The sequence below is a fragment of the Lampetra planeri genome, chromosome 50, assembly GCF_965212315.1.
Source record: "Lampetra planeri chromosome 50, kcLamPlan1.2.h2, whole genome shotgun sequence".
Classification (NCBI taxonomy): Eukaryota; Metazoa; Chordata; class Hyperoartia; order Petromyzontiformes; family Petromyzontidae; genus Lampetra; species Lampetra planeri.
In genome coordinates this window covers 6,732,206-6,754,553 of record NC_136156.1, presented here as the reverse complement: position 1 = coordinate 6,754,553, position 22,348 = coordinate 6,732,206, and the positions used below count along the sequence as shown (strand labels likewise).

General features: G+C 49.4%; 1 protein-coding gene across 1 annotated transcript; it reads right to left on the bottom strand.

Moving 5' to 3' along the window:
• Window positions 1–8,563: 8,563 nt before the first annotated feature.
• Window positions 8,564–22,348, bottom strand: LOC144734194 (desmin-like). Its single transcript, XM_078616278.1, has 11 exons — window positions 21,969–22,348; window positions 19,887–20,025; window positions 19,235–19,384; window positions 16,932–17,051; window positions 15,947–16,042; window positions 14,722–14,856; window positions 13,553–13,663; window positions 12,433–12,543; window positions 11,692–11,816; window positions 10,697–10,843; window positions 8,564–9,456 (listed from the first exon to the last, which is right to left on the bottom strand). The coding sequence occupies exons 1-11, from the start codon at window positions 22,214–22,216 to the stop codon at window positions 9,441–9,443; spliced, it is 1,398 nt and encodes a 465-aa protein (XP_078472404.1). The 5' UTR covers window positions 22,217–22,348; the 3' UTR covers window positions 8,564–9,440.

Sequence of the window (22,348 nt, the reverse complement as noted above, 5' to 3'; positions counted from 1 at the left end):
TGTTTTCATCAGATAAAGCCCACTGAGCTGTATTTGCTTCTTTAATTAGAAGCGACCTGACCACAAATGATCGCCCAACGAAGCGGCCAATCATGTGGATGCAGAAGTGGTAGATACCGGAGATTTTGACCAAGTGGGTGTAAGCGGAGGTTCAGGGTGCTTCCCAAGATGAGGGATGTGTGAGGAAAACCAGAGAATGAATGACAAAGGAAATCAAGAGCTCAAGAATGAATGACAAACTCCAAATCGTTGATACACTCTACCAGAATGATAAGATAGACAAGGAACTGACGAGGTTTTTGTTTTTTTCATTCTTTTCTGTTGAGGACGATTTCAGCTTTGGCAATGCTCAGTGAGAGAAAGTAAGAACTAAACAAAGATGAGGCCGTGTCTCCAGGCAAGATAACGGGGGGGGGGGGGGGGGGGGGGGTGGCCTCACCTTGACCAATCTCCTCCGATAAATCCTCCTTGATGGAGTTCTGGTCTGGAATGGTCAGGCATCCACGGGAGTGCATCGTTTCCTGTCGTCTCCCATTGCCTTCTTCAACTTTAACAATCTTCAAAGACGAATCTGTAATTTAGAAAATGTGCCACAGACATCGAGGAATGTGAGGTTAAATATAGAGCATAACCAGCCACCCAGTACACGTGGAATGTTGGGCCAATGTGGTTGGAACCGTTGGCCCAACGTTGCATGTTTAATGGACAGTCACACAGGGTGGGCAAGGCTATTTATCCCAACATCAATGTGAACATTTTTTCCGTTTTGCTGATTTTAATCTTGAGATTTCCATCCTAAGAAATGTACAGCTGTGTACTGTAGTCACGGCCAGCAGATTTGAACTGCTGGGCTGCCTTGGATTCACGTAACTTTTTGTAACTAAACTAAATTCAGCACGTCGCATATCCGAATGCCACATCCGTCCTGACCAATTAACTGACCATTCACACGGTGCTGTGTTTGTGCAAGATTGTGTAACTGTCAGATGTCTACAGATGTTCGTACATCTCACCTTTACACAGACAGAAAAATATTTTTAAAATGGCAGAAAAAAAACGTGACATTCAATTTCGGTTTTGTATTACGGATAATTCCATCCTCGATAATTCAATATTTTTATTTATTTCCATGCAACTAGCACCTTTTACAGCGTAGAAACAAAAAAATGTGTGCCCTCAGTGTTGATAACAAACTACTGAAAAAACCTCCTGTCCCCACCCACCACTACCTCCTGACTCCACTCACCACAACCTACAGAGGTTGACTTCGCTGCTGAGTTGCGGCAATAGAAGCAGATATAACACGTAGGCTTTCGCGACCAATATTATTCATAATCAACGTTTTTGGGTTTAGATCGCGTTAAAGACAAAGAGTTCACTGCTTTAGCCCACCGGTGTGTTGAAGCGTGAAACCACAACATTTACAATTTGAGTACGACGTTTCGCTGGTAATTGCATCCAGCATCATCGGGCAATTCGCCAGAACCATGATGCTGGATGCAATTACCAGCGAAACGTCGTACTCAAATTGTAAATGTTGTGGTTTCACTCTTCAACACACTGGTGGGCTAAAGCAGTGAACTATTTGTCTTTTGTCAACGTGACACTTTTTTACTGATTGGCCGTGTCGGGTGGTGGAGGGTTACGACACATTTATAAATAACGCGATCTAAACCCAAAAACGTTGATTATGAAGAAGCAGATATCTGATGTTGAACTTCTTTAACACGATATGTAGCCAACTGTGCTAATCGGAGGTGCGGGGGGGGGGGGAAGTCCAACAAACTAAAGACAAGAGCAGTAATCAACCACGTGCAGCAGGCAGCAGCAGCATAGCTTCAGTGCCGCACATGCAGCCACAACCTCACGAGTTACATGAACTTGGGAAGATAAACTATGGTGGTCGAAGTAAACGCTTGTCAGCAGATGAGTGGAGTTCACACGTTCAGCAGAGCCTCGTGCAAACACATCGTGCAGGGTGGGGAACGTCCGGCCTGCGGGCCGTACAAGGCCCGCAAAATCATTTGGTGTGGCCCTGCCAAGGCAACCGCAGGCGGGACTCGAAATTCACTAAATCTAGGAGCAAACCTGGAAAAGCAGTTGCGAGTAGCAACAACATCATCAATACCAGCTACCATCACACGCCTCGCCAAAGAGAAGCAGTTCCAGCCATCACATTAGGGGTGAGTCAATTAAATGTTTGACCAAATTTAACAGGCTAATTTTGAAGTTGATAATTTTGTACGGCCCTCAAATGATGTTATAAATATCTAAATGGCCCTTTGCAGAAAAAGGTTTCCCCACCCCTGTCATAGTGGAACATTCCTGGAGGATTACAGAACTCTTCAATAGTCTGACTCTACCGCTGAGGCACCGTCGAAACTTGTCCAGAGTTTGCTCGTTATGAAACAATTCTTTACACAATGGGTTGTGTAAAGAATACTGGACGGGTACTTTTATTTTTTATTTTTTGCGTATCTATTGTTATTTATATTCTTTACAACAGCGCTGATGATTATTTTGAATTATTGGAGGAGGAGGGAGTCCCACGCTTCACTACAATTCTCCAACAGAACACTCGGGCAGAGTTCACTTGTGCTTTGTAAAGACTGCTCAACGCTGCCTGTTAAATGTTGCTGCACAATGATTCGTCAGGTGATATCATCAAAATTTAAGGTTTCACATCATCTCACCAGCGTCATTATCCTCACGTTTCGCCGTCGATTCCCAACACATAGCAGGGCCCGGTACATCTTCATTTTCCTGTTTGATGAGTGGGACTTCAACCTGTGACTCCATCTGAGGAACAACACAAATTAGATGCGGAGACATTCAGCCATTTACACACGCTGAAAATGTATACTTACGTGCATCCGTAATAATAATTACCACTTGCAATGTGCCGCACAGTATTTGCTCAACTCTCGTGGAGACAGAATTACTGAGAGGCGCGAGGAGAAATCGCAGACACGCGGGAAGCCAGCAGCCAGCCGGCGAGCCCGCGCCAGCATTCGTCCAAGCTCTGCAGTCCTCTACATATTACGTGCTCTATGTATGGATGTTGAACTCTTTTCGCACCGGAATGTAGCCAATTGTGCTCATCAGAGGTGCGGTGTTAGCGGCCACGCGCTGAGCTGGCGCTACGGACAATTTCCGACGCTCTGCGGTCCCCAATATGTAAGAAGGTGAAATCTGTCAATTAATGAGTGTTTACATGCGGGAGGAATCCGCGGCGTTCAGAGAAAACCCACGCACGCAAGGGGGAAACTCTTTCCCATACAGATACTGCCTTACCCTGGCGAGCCATTACTCTGGCGAGCTAGGGTAATGTTACTTAACGTAACGGCATTTGCTTTTGAATGGCAGTAACTTGGGTAAAATAACATTTGGACGTAGAATTCCGTTTCTGGGATATTTATTTCATTAGATACACGACAACTATATTGCAAAGAGGAACTACTACGCAGCTGTGGTGGCTGCTTTATTGCGAAGACGGAGCGCCCCAGGGTAATGGCTCCTCCTCGACGGCCACGGCAAGGGAGTTTTAGAGCGCTTGTGCGACCCACCGACCCTCGCTGCTGCCTCCACAGCGCTGGGTCACTTTCACAACTCTACGGTGGCGTCGTAAACGACATTATCAGCTCAGGGGGTGCGGCAATCGGTCAGGTGGGGCTCCAATATTTGATTTGTCTCGCACGGTCGCACCCAGGCTATCTATATATATACCGCTGATCATCTTGCCGAAAGCAGCACAGCGTTACGCTCACACGGTCTCGAACATTTAATGGTGTAGGGGGCGCTTCGTCGTCGCAATAAAGCAGCCACCACAGCTCCGTAGTAGTTCCTCTTTGCAAGAAAGTTGTCGCGAATATAATAAACATATCCCAGAAACTGAATTCTTTGTTCTTTTACTCAAGTTACTGCCATTCAAAAGCGAATGCAGTTTTGTTACGTAACATTGCGTTTTCTTTGCAGTAAAAAAAAAACCTGTCCAACCCCCCAATACTAAAACTATTCAAAACTTCTCTCGTGGTGATTGTCAGAGAAACGGGGGGGGGGGGGGGGGGCAACTCGTAGCGTTGGCCACCGTTGGGAGGCCAAGGCACTCCACACTCGTTGCGCTACGAGGCCGTCCATAAATGACGTCACGCGATTTTTGGACGATTTTTGACTCTCCCCCATCATCACACGGCGTCACAAAAAGTCAGACCCCCCCCCCTCAAATATGACGTCACAAAGCTCTGCCCCCCCCCCCCCCCAAAATAAAACATGCTTCAAATCGCTTTAAACTATTGTCATTGTAGTGCACTCTGATGTTGTAGGAGAAAACATTTATTAAAAAGTATATTTAACCTATGAGATCTCTTTTACCAGTGGCAAAAGGGTAAAAACCTACTACTAAGTATATTTAATTAAGTAGAACGTGTTGTCTATATTTATTTAAAGTTGCGCATTTTGATGTGACGTCACATTTCTCACCCCCCCCCTCACACATCGTCACAAATGTCTGACCCCCGCCCCCCCTAGGTGCGTGACGTCATTTATGGACGGCCCCTCCTGCCAATTCTGCAATAGCTTACACACAAAGACACAGATCCACCACACCACCCCGTAGAGTCTTCAACAGACTGCTGGGGCAAGTGCTGTTAGCGTGCAGCAGCAACTCTGAAGGCCGGAACGGCACACGACGAGGTGGGTGGCCAACACCACGCCCGGCCGCCTTTGTCTCCCCAGCGGCGATGCTCACACACCGCACCGGGTACTCATTTGAGGCTGAGTCGACCTAGGGGAGGCCCCATGACCCGTTCAGACAAACGTCCCTGGCGTTGGCTAACCGCTACACTACTGCTCCCCACACAATAGCACACAGACACAAGCACACATCGGTGTACAACAACAACCGCCATTCAACACTAAGTGGCGGTGACGTCACCACGGCGCTTGTGCCAGGCTAGGTGCACCACGTTGAGGCCTCGTGAAGTGTGCAACGCCCGCTGGCAGGAGATCACGGGAAAGACCCAGCAGGTGCCATGGGTCGACCGACTGAGATGACTGGTAGATACACCACGTGTGCCCCCTACTGTGCCAGGCTAGGTGCAGGAAGAGGTCACGGGACAGACCCAGCAGGTGCCATGGGTTAGCTGAGATGACCGGTCGATGCACCCACCACCTGTGCCCCCTCACTGTGCCAGGCTAGGTGCAGGAAGAGGTCACGGGACAGACCCAGCAGGTGCCATGAGTCGACTGAGATGATTGGTCGATGCACCACGTGTGCCCCCTACTGTGCCAGGCTAGGTGCAGGAAGAGGTCACGGGATAGACCCAGCAGGTGCCATGGGTCGACTGAGATGACCGGTAGATGCACCACGTGTGCCCCCTACTGAACGCACCACTCGGCACACACGTGTCAACGCAATCGTACACGTCTAACACAACTTAAAAAAACACACATTTCTTAACCACTGCTTCCGCGTCTAATGCTCCCTCAAACAAACAAAAACCCCACAGTGACCAGCGTGGTGAAGTATGGTCATTTACCCCGTCAAATACGGAACTTTGGGCCAACCTTGCACGTTGACTGGGTGACCTTCCACGACCCACAGAGGCACGCAGAGGCCCTCATCCAGCAGTGGAGGGACAACGCAACAAGGCCGTTCCATTACAAAGACCCCCCCCGTGTTATGTTAGAGCATGTATGGGGGGGAGGGACAGCACCACGCCCGACCGCCTTTGTCTCCCCCCCCAACACGGCACCTCCGATTAGCACGGTTGGCTAGGTACGGTGCGAAAGAAGTTCGCCATACATACTGCAACGCCGGGCTACTGTACTTACCGCTCATTTAAGGCTGAGTCGACCAAGGGGAGTCCCAGGACCGGTTCGGTGAAGTCGCCTCTTGTCTGTCGTGTCCTGCACGTCTTTGTCTCCCCGCAGCGACGGCTCCCCTCCACGCACTCTTGACGACCTCTCTCTCCCCTCTCCCCTCCACCCACCAACCCCTCTCCCCTCTCCCCTCCACCCACCAACCCCTCTCCCCTCTCTCCTCTCCCTCCACCCACCAACCCCAGACCCCCCTCTCTTCTCTCTCTTCTTTTACGATCAGTTGAAACAAGAAGATGCTCGGTGTAGTCGGCACTTTGCTTCGTTCATCATTTCGTAATTTTTTTTTACATTTTTAAACTTTGCTTTATGTAAACCCCCACCTCTCGCTCACTCTCTCGCTCTCTCTCTCGTTCTGCACGCAGCCCTTCTCTCCACCCACCAACCCCACGACCCCTCTCTCTCCCCTCTCTCTCCACCCACCAACCTCTCTCTCCTCTCTCCCCACCTTTCTCTTCGCCACTGCCCGTGAGATTTGTGACGGAGATGCGGCACAAGACGCGCGCCCCAACACTGATCGCGTCTCGGAGCCGTCAAGTTGGTCAGAGCAAACAACTCTGGTGACCCCCCCCCAGGTGTGAAGGTTAACCCAAGGCCCCCCCCCTGCCCCCCCAGGTGTGAAAGTGATTAAACACCGGTTGTGTTCGCGGTCTTTGAGCTACGTTTGACTTCTTTCGCGGGCCGCGCTAACTCGCTGAAGACAATGCAGGGTGCTTGAAAACAATGTTGACACTTCAAACCGTGATGGTCGCAAGACTTGCAGAGAGACCCCAAGACTTGCAGAGAGACCCATATACTCACACAGAGACCAACAGATTCGAATACTCACAGTCCCGCTGCACCCGCATACTCACGGACCTGCATATGGAACCATAAGATTGAAATAAAGACACAGACTTAGAGACCCGCAGACATGCAGAGATACCCATATACTCACAGAGACCAACAGACTCCCATCGAGACTCACATATAGAACCATAGACTCAAAAAATTAACCCGTAAAAACAACGTTTTTCACTATAAATCCTTTATATGCGTGGCATCGGTTTTATTTTATTATTCATTTCTGTTTTTCTTGAGTAAGAGTTTCATTTTTATCACATTGGTATTTTAAATTAAATATGAAAAAAAAAATTCCTAAAAAGTGGAAAATTTGGGAAAAAAATTTCACGAAAATAAATTGTCACGCACAACGAGTCTGTGTGCAAAATGTCAGCTCGATTAGATCACGGGAAGTGGGTTAAAAAACGACCGAAAGATTTGCACGGTCGTAAGCGCGCAAGCAAGCAAGCAAGTGAACTTAATATAAAGGATTTAAAAATTTAACCCGTAAAAACAAAGTTTTTCACTATAAATCCTTTATATGCGTGGCATCGGTTTCATTTTATTATTAATTTCTGTTTTTCTTGAGTAAGCAAGCAAGTGAAGTTAATATAAAGGATTTAAAAATGAAAGATCACCTCCTGACATGCCCCGTATATTCCCGAGGGCACGAGCGTTGACCCCTTTTACCACTTTCAAGAACCTGGCGGCTTCAATTTAACTGCTCTATAAATAGTCTCCACTGTACAGCGTGGGGGCAGGGATTTCATGCCATGTGGTTAGTCAACATTTGCGTCATCATGAAACGGGCGGCTAGAGTCCTCTCGTCCTCTGGCTTGAGATGGCTGCCACCTTTGGGTCAGATGATTGTCTGCCACAATTAAGCAATTGGTAATGAAATATTTAATTTTTTTCCCCTAAACAGTGTAAAGTTTTGGAAAAAATTTTGCACGAAAATTTATTGTCAAGCACAACGAGTGCAAAATGTCTGCTCGATTGGATCACGGGAAGTGGGTTAAAAAACGGCCGAAAGATTTGCACGGTCCTAAGCAAGCAAGCAAACACGCAAGCACGCAAGCAAGCAAGCAAGTGAACTTAATATAAAGGATTTAAAAAGAGACTCATTGACTCAGAGATCAACATACTAGCAGAGAGACCCATAGACTCACACAGATAACCTCTCATATAGACCGATAGCCTCACATTTCCCAGGTAAGGCCCACTGAGCTATGTAGCTCTTTATCAGAAGCGACTTGGCCACAAATGACAGCACAACGAAGTGGCTTATCACGTGGAAATGTATCGCTGCTAAATACTCTAAACGCGTGATGTTGATTCTAAAATGTGGAGGGGAAAACCGGAGGACCCGAAGAAAAATCCACGCGACCACGGGGAGAGAGCGAGACGTGCAAACTCTAAATATACATTCTAGATTTGAAGCTTTCGTGACTGCAAGGATTCATACTCTTAGGTTTTTTCGGTAAAGTCACGTAGGTAAAAATAAATAAATATAAAATAACAAATGATAGAAATAATAACTGAAATAAAATTATAAATCACGACGTTTCGGGCGTAACACAAGCGTCCGTCATCAGGTGGGACAACCACAGCAAGAAACATGCTAAATATAAATATACAGCAGGACTTCAAGGCCGGGGTCGAACCCACGGCCACCTATATACCAGGGGAGGTAGTTAACATCTCGCCACCGTGGCACTCTACGTTGTATAGTGCCCGACATCAAATATCAATCATGCTTCCTGCACAACACTCAAGAGTATGGTTTTACCCCGTCGGTTTCACCAGGCCGAAACGTCCTTCACACAAATGCACGCACGTGCAGAAAATACGCGCAGAGGGCATCTTTTGTTTTATTCATGCAGCTTTATTGAGTATATTGTTCACAATTGTGTTTAAGGTTAATACTTTTTCACAGGATGTATTCCAATTCTGCTGCCCACATTTAGACGACGCGTTCCAAGACAGATCCCACCGCAGATACTTTGCCTTATTGCAGAGAATACCGGCGAATTACACCACAGTCGCACACATTTGCCAATATCGTTCGCAAGCTTGTCATCACAGCTGCTAGACCGTACGAGTCTTTAGCCGTGCAAACAAAGTGAGCACTGATCCGCTTTACCTGTCTGCTGAATAAACCTTCAGAGCTGGAATTGGTGGAATTCATTTCAAACCGCAAATTTCATTGAAGTTGTGTTCCTTTTGAGTGCAGCGCGTCCACGTGACGGACCTGAGCCCATTGATGTTTAATTGATAAGCAGGCGAGCACTCAGTGGACCAGGAATGAGTCTCGTTTGCAAGATTGACCCCCGGGGGTCACCGAAATGACAAAAGGAAAACAAAAACCGCAAAGCAGGTGCTGCTGCACTTGAGAACTCTGTTTTTTGTATGACAGGCGTGCGTGTGTGTGTGTGCGATCATAGGAATCTAGCGCAGGAACTCTGCCAAGCTGTCCCATTGCGCTGATGTTGTAGAAACCACCACGAGTCATCTGAGCCACTGGCAAAAAAATCTGATTGAGTAAAAGACTGTGCTTAGACATCGTTATGTCTATGTGGTACAGCGTGTTCTAATCGTGCAAGGCAAGCATTTAATAGCTCATTTGAATATTTATTCATCATCGTAGCATGTTGGTACATGGCGCTTGTCTACAATAAGCCTCGTCCCGTGAAGTTGCAATCCACGCGATTGTCTTCACACTCCTTGTAGTCCAGTAACATTTACGACTTTGATGATCTGTAATAAATACAAAAAGCACGGTTAAAGATGCAACATCAATATAAAACCCTGCCACCAACCTATTCTGCAGCTTGCTACGGCGAGCAGAGTTGCCAGGTTGTGTTTTTTTAATTCATGGAGGTGACCCTCATATCCAGGGCCGGATTCAGGCACGTGGCTTTAGGGGCTGCATCCCCAGGGGCCTCCGTCAGCTGGAGGGCCTCCAGAGATGAAGTGAAAAGTTATTTCATTTGGGAATGCTGAAACTTATTTGTTGTTAGCCTTGTAAAAATACATTTTATTTTTCTTTAACTTTGTTTTCCTTTTGAAAATATTACTGGGGGCCTCACAGTACCTGTAGCCCAGGGGCCTACAACATCTTAATCCGGCCCTGCTCATATCCTCCAAGAGTTCGACTCACTCAGCAATTGAACCTTCTTCAACCGCAGATGACAAAACGTGCCCGTTTGCCAAGCGGTAATCCAAAGTTGCTCTTTGAGGAGCTACCCAAACGAACGGCTCTCTCCTGCGTGCAGTCGCCGGTGACTGACCAAGCTGAGACCGGAAAACTCCACACCCGAGAACCTGCCCGGGTCGTAGATGTATCAGCGGCCTGTAGCTCAGTGCTCTGACACGGCCGATTTTTAACCCTGTGGGCCTGACACCTGGACTACACTGAAAGCCGACTCGGCTACGATCCAGGGTATCCATCGCGCCTTGCCGGCGCCATCCACCGCCCCCACTTTGTAAGAGGCAGCCGCAACGAGGAGGTGGTAGGGGGAGGAGGGAAGAGTAGGTAGGGAGATCAGGGAGCATGCCGATCCGATCGTCACTGCAGCAAGGCGCCCGCCTCTCTCTGTCCGCCGGCGTCCGTCATGAGACGAACGGCCGTCGACTCCTCCGAGAGGAGCTCGCGCCGCTCCCTGTCTCTGTACGCACGCGTTGAACTTCTGTCGCACCGTACGTAGCCAAATCGTGATCGACCGCAGAGGCGCGCCACCACCCAACAACGACGCGGCACAAGACCCGGGAGGGCAGCGGCTGGAAACGACTCCGAGGTCTCGGGCAAAGGCGCAAAGCGGCTGCTGCGGAAAGTCGCGACGGATCTTGGGGGCCTCGACTAAATGACGCTTGGAGGGCTGCGGCGGGGAGGTCGACGTGGTGGTCGCTACGAGCCGGGGCCGGTTGAGCGTGTGAGCGAGTGAGAGTAGCGCACGGCTGGGCCGCGAAGTCCGAGCGTGAGCGGTGCGAGCCTCACCTGATGAGTGTCTTCCTCTCGGTTGTCTCCACCACCTTCTGCTCCTGGAAAGACGACTGCTGGTGTTGGTGAGCAGAGCTGCTCCAGCCGCTTGAAAACTCACTCACCATCGCCGAGATGCGACAGTCCTCGCCTTCCAGGAGTTTGCTGCGCGGCACGCACGCGCACACACGCACCGTGCAACAGAGCGGAGTTTAGCTCGGAAAGAGGATATTGGGCATGAACAATGATCATCGTGAGCTCACACACACAGGGTTGGGTGAAGCCTTACATGCACTTCTTAACATTGCTAAACATTTTTATTTTTACAAAACTCCCAATATTTTACCGAAATCAAAACACATTCTTCAACAACACAAAGGAAAATATATTCTAGGTGACGTATTGGGCAATGTCTCTTCTAATGGCTCTTCTTCATCGGAAGTAATTAATTTACGTGCGGTGAATGAGGACCATTATATATTCCTTGCAAGGCAACAGTGTTATTGACGATTGTGATGCCTTGTTGTTGGTGATGGTGCTCGCGTGCCAATGCAGCAGCAGCACCACCAAATAGTTTGGAACTTTCTAAATGAACTCTTTTAGAGGGCGATGAGCGGGTGATTGTTTTGCCTTTCTTGTGCTCTGCACCGTTATTGTGTTTTTGCACTGTTTGTTGTTGTATCGTTCTTACCCGCCACGACTGGACATGTGTGAAAAAGAGCTTAATAGCTCATTATATTCCTCCAGTGTAAATAAATATTCTGTTTGTGATGTGAGAGAGCGCATGTAGTCTGTGCATTCATGCGTTGAGCCATTGTTGTTGATACTTACGCCCACAATACATGCACGTGGATAACAATCGCTATTTTTCAATTCTTATATAATTGCATCGGGACCGGTTCGGATTTCACTCACCGCATATGAGTCACCACTGGGAATAACAACTCAGGTCGCCGATTTCATGACGTAGTGCACGAACCACCGCGCCACCGCTCGTCCACACAATCAGTTACCGGTAAGTGGCGATCTCAATGTCCAGAGCCATCTTGACATTAAGAAGGTCCTGATATTCTTGAAGGTGGATGGCCATCTTCTCCTTGGTGGACCTCAGCTCTTCCTTGAGAGTATCTAGTTGCAGCTGAGAAGAGACGACAGATTAGCCATGGTTACCTGGGCCATTGAAGGCAGCAAACAGGACCTCATGTTCAACTGCAACCCTAACGACAGAAGGGGGCCTATCCACAGGCTGTAGCCCATTCATGTGTAGTGACTCACTTGGAGACGTAAGTTCTTGGAGGCATATTCTTGGTTCTTTCGATAAAGTCACGTAGGTAGAAAATAAAATAAAATCACCTGATGACGGACACTTGCGTTGCGCCCGAAACGTCGTGATTTATTTTATTTTATACCTACGTGACTTTACCGAAAGAACCAAAGAGTACGGTGCTGGTGTTGCCTGTCGGGTGATTCCAAAGCAACGAATCCCGTACAAACGTGCAGAATCATGCCGACGGTATCCCAACACCTAATGGAGCGACCGCTCTCGGCGCCGCGGGTATCGGAACGCCCCATCGAGCACCGAACGTTCGGCCAATGCGGTCCGGAACCGCGTCGGTGCCCAACGTTGGCTCGACGTCTCTTAAATACAGCACGTGTGTGTGTGTGCGCGCTATGAAGAAGGGCAATTGTTAAAAACGTCACATGTCAGAAAAGTTTCCTTTTAATGTTTTTTTCGTGAAGCGCCAAAAGCTCACCTGGTACTGTTCCAGCTCAATGCGGTACTTCTCCTCTGTGTCCTTGATCTGGGCGAGCAAAGCCGAGTTCCTCAACTTGAGGTTCTCCAGTTCCCTCTCAAGCGCCTGTATCTATAGGTGGGTGGTGGTGGTGGTGGGGGGGGGTCACAGCATCACACACGGGGGTTCATCGCAGCACGCGGGGGTCGAGGGGTCACTCTTTGTGTGTCGTCAGGGGCCGCCAGTGGCCAGGGGGCATTGCGATGAAGACCACGGCTGTACTGGACACACACGAGGCATACGCACGATGTGACGTTCACGAAAAGGAGGCCTCTGATCGCGCGACTTATCAGTGAAATGTGTAAGCTGCCATCTGCCCGCGACTGCAGACAAGCCCTGAATTGAATGTGGAGCCAAACCCATCGGAGATGCATTCGCCTTGGAAGGACGTCTTTAAATACAGCACGTGTGTGTGTGTGCGCTATGAAGAAGGGCAATTGTCAAAAAACGTCACCTGTCAGAAAAGTTTCCTTTTAATGTTTTTTGTTGTTTTATTTTCGTGTTATTGATCAGTGGGTTGAGCCTTGTTATTTTACTTGTGCTCGTTTCACACACGTGCCGCTCTTCGCCGTTCACGCAACGAGAATCTCAAAGTGCGCACGCTGTGACCCCACCGATGACGATCTCCGTTAACTTGCGTTACACGCGGGGGGTGGGGGGGGGTGCACGAAGACCCCCTGAGATTCTCCGCCGTGACAAATGCTCGTCGACGCACAAAGACAAAGATTCCCCAGCATAGCCTTGACAGGCTGTAGGGGCAAGTGCTGTTAGCGAGCACCTGTGAAGGGCCAGAATGGCACACCAGGGGGTGGGTGGCCAGCACCACGCCCGGCCGCTTTTGTCTTCCTAGTGGCGATGTTTTCACGCACCGCACCAGGTACTCATTCGAGGCTGAGTCGACATAGAGGAGGCCCAGAACCGGTTTATATAATTGTCACTGGTGTCGGCCGTGAGCGGGAATCGAACCCGGGTCACCAGGTTCGTAGCGCAGCGCGCTAACCGCTACACCACCGCTCCCCACACACACACACAGCTCCACACACACGCACGCAGCTCCACACACACACGCACGTGCACGTACCAGGAGTTTTGAGTCGGAGAGCTCCTTCTTGAGGATGCAGAATTCCTCGACGTTGCGGCTGCTGTTTTGGCTGACGTCGGCAAACTTGTTCTTGTACCAGTCGTCCATCTCCTGTTACGGGACAGGGCACATCGAGGATGTGGGCGTCACACAGCTGCCAATGCCACGCAGACTAATGGACAACACTCCCTTGCGATATAATGTTTTTGTTTGTTTGTTAAACACACGTTTCATAACTGGACCCTGCAACATGAATGTGTAATTCTTACCACCAAGCTAGGAAGCGATCATCACTCTCCATACACTGGAGGTGTATACAGAGTGTTGATATTGATCGCCTTGGATCCCGTTTGTGCGGTACCCCAGTGGTCGACATACATACACACACTGCAGGTCACGACGATACACTCACACTTCCACTCACTCCACTTACCCACTCACTCACCCACTCACTCTCCCACCCACTCCACTTACCCATTCACTCACCCACTCACTCTCCCACTCCACTTACCCACTCACACACACTCCATTCATCCACTCAGTCACCCACTCATTCTTCCACTCCCTCCACTTACCCACTCACTCACCCACTCACTCACCCACCCTCCCACCCACTCTCCCACCCACTCTACTCACCCACCCACCAACTCACCCACTCCAATTCCCCACTCACCCACTCACTCTCTTACCCATTCCACTCATCCACTCACTCACCCACTCACTCTCCCACCCCCTCTCCCACCCACTCACTCACCCACTCTACTCACCCACTCCACCCACCAACTCACCCACTCACTCACCCACTCACCCCACTCACCCACTCCACTCACCCCACTCACCCACTCCACCCACCCCACTCACCCACCCCACTCACCGCACTGCAGGTCACCTCACTCCTCTGTCTGCTTCTTCCCTCGCACCGCTCCACTTTCAAATTCCCAACTCCCACCATCCCCCCCCACCCCCGGCTCAACGATAATAAAGAACCCTTTGCTCAATTCAAGAAAGATTCACTCTCTACTCCCTTGTCTATTACAACTTTGATCGTGCTCTTTGCTACTGGTCCGTTCGACGTTTTGTACCTGTTCCTAAGGAATTGTGTAGTTTTTGTTGTTGTTGCTACGTGCTCTACGTGATAAAAAAAAAATGACTAAACACAAATCAAATACCTTGAGATTCTTGGAGGCGATGTCCTCATAGTGGGCACGGATGTCCCGCAGGGCGTTGGTGAGGTCGGGCAGTCCGTACGACAGCTCCACGGTGGCGGAAACCACCTGGATCTGGGCCATGAGCTCCTCGATCTCCTGTTGGCAGGACGAGATGCACGCAGCAAGAGCAACACAACAGCGGCGTTCGCACTTTCTCCAGCAGTGAAGCGATCCGGCAGCTGGGAGGCGGGTATTGGTTGGGTCACACAGTCGACGAGGTGCTTGAGAAACTCCACGTGCAGGGAGCAGGGTGGCAGATGTATGCATGTACGTTGAGCTTCTTTCGCGCCGTACGTAGCCAAGCGTGCGAATCGGAGGTGGCAGACGGTGTCGCTCCCGGCGGAGTCAATTCAGCGGTTTAACGTGTCTCTTGAATGCAATGATACATCTTTTGAGGACATTTTCTACGAGACGTAAAAAAGGCAATAACGTCAAGGGATGTGTTCGCTATGTCGTGATTCCTCTCCCTTGGCTATACGAGAGATGGAGGCGGCAGTGAGCATGACACACCAACATCACGGTGGCCTTGGGGGGGGGGGGGCGCCGTTATCTCCGCCTGGCAGAAGCCTTTGGGGCCTAGCGGCCTGTGATTAGTGCCTCCTTGAGAATTGATCATTGGTTTTTTACCCTTTTATCTGGCAACAAAACTGACACCTTTTTTACAAGTAGTCACGTTTGCATAGACCACAATACCTGCAGCCATAATGCAAACAAAAACATAACTCTGATAATATATGCACTGTCCTTGAAGTTGATTGGTCCACGCCCGATGACGCCTTGTAAAAAAGGTGTCAGTTTTGTTGCCAGATAGAAGGGTAAAAAAACAAATTATCATATTTTTTACTGGCAAATGAGGTTCTAATGGTGTTAGTGCCTCCTTGTTGCTCAACTCCGACGTTCTGGGCATTTGGTGCGTGCGTCAGAATTCGCGTTAAAAAGCAAAAAAAATCCGTGTCGGCCGTTGCAGCCGGCGCTGATAGCGCGCATCACGGGGCTCGAGATTCAGACATCTGTCGTGAAACGTGCCGAGGTGATTCCAAAGAACACAGGATGAGATGTTACTATCCTTTGTGCAAGCACTTCCAAGAGTTCATGAACAGTGAACTCTTGGGACTGGCCGGTGAGAACCTTTCCGGCACCCATTCATTGTGCGGATGCGAAGCTGCCAGTGAGCAGCGAGCTTTACCTGATGCTGCACGCGTTTCAGGAACTCAAGTTCTCGCTCCAGCAGCTCGATCTGGGCCTCCAGGTCCACTCTCTTTGAGGTGGCGGCGTCCACGTCCTAAGCACCACGTCGGGGATGACACGCAGCGAAACTAAAACTTAACTTTTTCGATTTAAAGCTTTCGTGACTGCAGGGATTCATCTTCTTGGTTCTTTCGGTAAAGTCACGTAGAAGGGAAATAATAAAAATAAAACATAATAAAATACAATTCTCATGACATTTCGGCCACAACGGCTGCTGTCTCTCCGACAGACCTGTTCTTCACCTGAGGACGGCTGCTTGCGTTGTGGCCGAAACGTCGTGAGAATTATTTTATTATGTTTTATTTTATTTATTTATTTCCCTTCTACGTGAATTTACCGAAAGAACCAAGAAGGTGAACTTTCTTCTTTTACTTCACCAGGTAAGGCCCCCACTGAGCGATGTAGCTCTTTTTCGGAGGCGACCTGTCCACGAATGGATAGCTCAACGAAGTGGCTTATCAAGTGGAAATTTACAGCAGTGGCCAAATATTCAAAACGCGTGATGTTGATTTCAAACGTGGAGGGGGAAAACCGGAGGATCCGGAGAAAAATTCACAGAGATGTACAAACTCCAAATATACATTCATAATAAAGGTTTCTTGGGTTAGATTACATAAGTATAAATGACTCGGTCACCCACTACCATCCAACACAGCCAATTAGTAAGGTTTGTCACGGAAACAAAACGTGCCAATTCGTTATTATTCAGCCCACCGGTGTGTTGCAGAACAAATCCACAGCATTTACAATTTGAGTAGTGTGACGTTTCGCTTGCAATTATAGCCAGCATCATCGGGCGATTTGGCCAGAATTGCCATAATTGGTCGGGATCGAACCTACAACCATCCTGTATACCAGGCGGGGTAGTTACATCTCTCCATCGCAGCACCCCCTCCGAAGAACGAGCGGTGAGTCGGGCTTACCGGCCGGAAGGCATCCAACTCAGCCTCAGCGTCCTTCCTCTCCTGCAGAATGATGTCGTACTTGCTCATGATCACCGCCAACTCTGCGGCCAGGGAATCTTTCTCTGCCACGGCGGAGTCCTAGAGTGGATTAAAAATAAATCATAATCATCGTCGTCGTCGTCGTTCATCCATCTCAGGACAACTCTCAGTAACATCAGCCCTCTGTTAATGCTATCCCACTTATCAGCCCTATACCACACGATTCACTTGTCGATTCGGTTAGATTCATTTAATCAGATAAGAGCTCACAGAGATGACCTCGACATTTCACTTTGCTAGTTTAAAGTAAATGTGTTTTATATTGTGCTATATTATTCTAAGTGCTGGATATTCGTGTACATTTTTTTCATGTAAAGTGTTTCGAGTTGGCTTTTATTTATGTGAAGTGCGCTGTGTGGATTACAATTGTTTGACTGAATTCGATTTTGCCTAAATCCCAGCTCTGAGAATTAAAACGAGGAGGCGACCAACTGCCAGTGAGTGAGCAAATCAGTGAGTGAGTGAATTAGTGAGTGAGTGAATTAGTGAGTGAGTAAATCAGTGAGTGAGTGAATTAGTGAGTAAGTGAATCGGTGAGTGAGTGAATCAGTGAATCAATGAGTGAGTGAATAAGTGAGTGGGTGAATTAGTGAGTGAGTGAATCAGTGAGTGAGTGAATCAGTGAATCAATGAGTAAGTGAATTAGTGAGTGAATCAGTGACTGAATGAATTAGTGAGTGAGTGAATCAGTGAGTGATTGAATCCGTGAATCAATGAGTGAGTGAATCAGTGAGTGAAACAGTGAGTAAGTGAATCAGTGAATAAAATGAGTGAGTGAATCAGTGAGTGAGTGACTCAGTGAATCAATTAGTCAGTGAATCAGTGAGCAAATCCATGAATCAATGAGTGCGTAATCAGTGAATCAGTGAGCGCTGGATAATCAATCACCCTGGTTACCTGACGATTATTAAATCAGTAAATGACTCAGAAACCCATCAGAACAGAATAACAGTGCAGGCTGTAAAACTACGAGGTTTTCGTAAAAATCACTCAGCATCTGTGCGCGGGTACAATGAGTTGTTTGAAAATGACTTTATGACTGATTGGTTTGATTCAATGGTTGTTGGTTAATTGATTGTGTGATTAATGTATTGATTGGTTGCTTAATCGATTGGTTGAGTGATTGTTCAATTGATGCCATGATTAATTGATTGATTTCTTAGTTAATCGATTGATTGCTTGTTCAAATCATCATTTTGAGTGGTTTATTGCTAAAGTAATTGCAGCTTGATCGATTAACTAACTGATTATACTGATTAATCAATTAATTTAATGTTCAGTTGATTCATTCATTGCTTGGTCAATCGCGTGGTGATTGTTTGAGTGAGTGAGTGAGAGTGAGTGAGTGAGCGACGTTTGCTTGGGTCATCAACTGACGTAGCGCTCCGGTGGGGCCCCACGCGTGGCAGAGCAGCGGTCAGCGCGCAGCGCCACGAACCCGGCGACCCGAGTTCGACTCCCGCTCACGCCCACCAACACCGGTGACGATTATCACTGGTCAACACACTTTTTTTGGCATAAGGTATTCCAACGGTTTTTTAAGGTAATTTTGGGGTGCTGATTCCAAATCTGGTCAACACACTTTTTCTGGAATAAGGTATTCCAACGGTTTTAATGTAATTTTGGGGTGCTGATTCCAAATCTGGCATCAGTTTTTGTCTATCACATCAGATTTTTGAGATATCAAATATTGCATTTTCAATTAAAACTGCAGAAGAAAAATATTAAATAAATGTGGATATCTAGATAAAATGATATTATAAACACACCATCCTAAAAATACAGCACCATATTTTAACACTAAAGCAGTCACTGACTCGCAACAACTTGCAATCATATGTGACAGAGTTAATTTCGGGTAAAATCAATGAAAATGGGGTATGCCGATAGCATAAAAATGAGATGTGATAGAGCAAATCTGAGATCAGATTTGGAATCAGCACCCTGAAATTAGTCTAAAACAGCTGCAAAAGTCCAGGCCAGAAAAAAATGTGTTTTTTGTTGACCAGTATTATCTGAACCGGTACTGGGCCTCACCTAGGTCGACTCAGCCTCAACTGAGTACCCGGTGCCATGCGAAAACATCGCCACCGGGGGAGACAAAGACGGTCGGGCGTGGTGTTGCCCCCACCCCCCTCGTGTTGCCTACTCGCTACAACAATAGCACTTGCCCCGACAGTCTGCTGAGGCTATACGGGGGACCTTTGCCTTTGTCCCCTCACCTGCTCGATGCGCACGCTCTCGGCGGCTCGGCGCAGCTCCTTGAGCTCAGCCTCGTAGAGCGCTCGCAGCCCCGTGGGCTTCGTGTCGCGACGCATCAGCGCCTCGATCTCCGCCTCCAGCATGCGGTTGTCTTGCTCCAGCGTGCGCACCTGGGGAGAGGGGGGGCGGGGCAAAGACAAAGATTCCCCGTGTAGCCTTGACGGGATGTTAAGACAAGTTCTAATGTTACAGAGTAGCAGCACGTAAGAAAGAGACAAAGGTCACCCGTGTAGCCTTAACAGACTATTGGGACAAGTTCTAGTGTTAGAGAGTAGCAGCACGTAAGAAAGAGACAAAGATCCCCCGTGTAGCCTTAACAGACTATTGGGACAAGTTCTACTGTTACAGAGTAGCAGTACTTAAGAAAAAGACAAAGATTCCCCGTGTAGCCTTAACAGACTGTTGGGACAAGTTCTATTGTTAGAGAGTAGCAGCACGTAAGAAAGAGACAAAGGTCCCCCGTGTAGCCTTAACATACTATTGGGACAAGTGCTGCCGTCCAGCAGCAGCAGCACCTACGAAGAAGGCAGAGATCCCGGTGGGGTGTTGGGGGGGGGTGGGGGTTTGGTGGGGGGGTTTGGGGGTGGGGTGGGGGGGGGGGGCAGCTCGTACGAGTTCGATGTAGACGGCGAGTCGATCGTTGAGTCCCACCAACTCCTGCCTCTCGCTGCATCTCGCGGCGCGGTACTCGGCATTCTGAGCGCTGGCCGCTACCAGATCGGGACCAGGACCCCCGGATCCTGCGCCGAATCTGGCGCACGCAGAGACACCCCGACACCACCCCGACACACACCACCACCACCACCACGGCAAGCATCAAGATCGAGTCCTCGCGTCGCCGGCACCGTCGAAGAGGGGGGTGGGTGGTGGGGTGGTGGTGGGGTGGTGGTGGTGGTGGGGTGGTGGTGGTGTGGGGTGGTGGTGGTGGTAGGGTGGTGGTGGGGTGGTGGTGGGGTGGGGTGGTGGTGTGGTGGTGGTGGTTGGGTGGTGGTGGTGGGGTTGTGGTGTGGTGGTGGTGGGGTGGTGGTGGTGTGGGGTGGTGGTGGTGGTAGGGTGGTGGTGGGGTGGGGTGGTGGTGTGGTGGTGGTGGTGGTGGGGTTGTGGTGTGGTGGTGGTGTGGTGGTGGTGGTGGGGTGGGGTGGTGGTGTGGTGGTGGTGTGGTGGTGGTGGGGTGGTGGTGTGGTGGTGGTGTGGTGGTGGTGGTGGGGTGGTGGTGGTGTGGTGGTGGTGGTGGGGTGGTGGTGGTGTGGTGGTGGTGGTGGTGGGGTGGTGGTGGTGGGGTGGTGGTGTGGTGGTGGTGATGGTGGGGTGGTGGTGGTGTGGTGGTGGTGGGGTGGTGGTGGTGGGGACCGCGTCCCATCTCATCGACAGGGAGTTGCGGACGCACGCGCTCACTCGTTCGTTCGTGCGTTCGTTGGCGCATTTTGGAACGCGCACATACAACAGGGTACAGGGAGAAGACATTAACGAGAGGGAGAGAGGTCTTTAGAGGATTGTGGTATTTAAAAACAAGTCAACACGGACGCCGATCGATGTGTGGCGCGCTGAGAGAGAGAGAGCACGGAGAGAGTGAATTCCCGACGACCAAAGCCACGGCGGCAGAGAAGCGACGTTTCGCAAACCACCCCCTCCCCCGTGTCTAGTTCCAGAGACGACTCAGGGCTCGACGACGAGGAGGAGGAAGAAGGGGAGGACAAAGAGGAGGAGGAGGCCCCTTGAGGCGGATCGGTGGTTGCCAGATTGCCACGGACGGTTCATCTGATTCCGACTGAATGTGAAACTGAGCATGGTTATCAACGGAGGCTCTCGTTCCACGGCTGAGATATTAACGCCGGTGGCTTTAACCAGGCCGGCGTGCGCGCGCATTCAAAGCGTGACCGGCCGGCCTTGGTACACCCCAAATCACTTGTGGATCAACTGGATTCTCTGTTGCAGCGAAGAAATGGACCACTGGCCGACATGCCGCCTCTTGTCGACGGTGTTTTATTCTTCCAAGGACGCGCAGTGTTTGTTGACGGATGTGGTGGGCGAGCTTTTTGTTTGTTAATTTAGTTTGTGCCAATGCAGCAGTAGCAGGGTCACCAAATAATTCATTAATATAATTCGGAAATTTTACATTATTTATCCCGGGGAAGCATCAGTGAGCTGCCCAGAATGATAGCTCAATGGAGCGGCTTATTGTGTGGAAATGTACAACGGCCAAATACTCTGAACGCGTTGTAATGTTGAGTCTCAATGTGGAGGGCAAACACCGAAGGCCTCGTAATAAAATCCACGCGACCACGGAGAGAGACAGAGAGACACACAAAGAGACAGAAAGAGAGAGAGACGCAAACTCAAAATATACAACAGGCGTCAGGGTCGCGATCAAATCGACGACCTCTTGTATACCGGGCGCGGTTGTTAACATCTCGCCACCGTATTTTTAAAAAAAATTATGTTAAAATAAAAAAATAAAAATTTTGTAAAAAAAAAATTCATGATAGAATATAGTATTGTCATCAGTATGACATACGTATACCAAGTTTGCAGTCGATACCACACTGGAAAGTGGCTTAAAATTGAGTTACAAGATTTGAGGATGCGACTACAACAACAGACAGCGGGTGAGTTAAATAAAAGCGCGTAATAGAAAAAAAAGGCGACGGCACCACACGGCGCGCCTTGACCCCAGAATCAAAACCAAAAGCGCACCTGGAGGCGCGAGCCCCGTGCAGTCCGTACGATGCCGAGTAGCCGCTGCGTCGAGAGCCGATCGCGATGCTGGCGGAGCGGCGCTGCGTGGAGGAGGCGAATCCGCGGCCGGGCGAAGCGCTCCCGGCACGGGCAGCGCTTGAGCCCCGGAGCAGAGCGCTGCGCACGGGCGATGGACTGGAGGCGCGCATGTGCAGGGATTCTCCCTCGAAGTAGCGGCGATACGATGAGACTCTCTCGACGCTCATGGTGGCTGCGGTGCGGGGGACTTGTCGACGAGGTTACGAGATGATGAGGATGGATGGAGGCTTGACGATGGACGAGCGTGGACGGAGGAGGACGAGGGCGAGTGTGGGTGCTTGTCTGTGGGATGACGGTGG

Bases quoted from the DNA above. Each gene is read 5' to 3' on its own strand.
- LOC144734194 (XM_078616278.1), bottom strand. From the start codon at position 22,216: ATGAGCGTCGAGAGAGTCTCATCGTATCGCCGCTACTTCGAGGGAGAA. The intron at 17,052-19,234 runs GTGAGGGGACAA...AATCCACTCTAG, and splicing joins AGAGCGTGCGCATCGAGCAG to GACTCCGCCGTGGCAGAGAA. The intron at 10,844-11,691 runs GTAACTGATTGT...CGTGCCGCGCAG, and splicing joins ATTGAGATCGCCACTTACCG to CAAACTCCTGGAAGGCGAGG.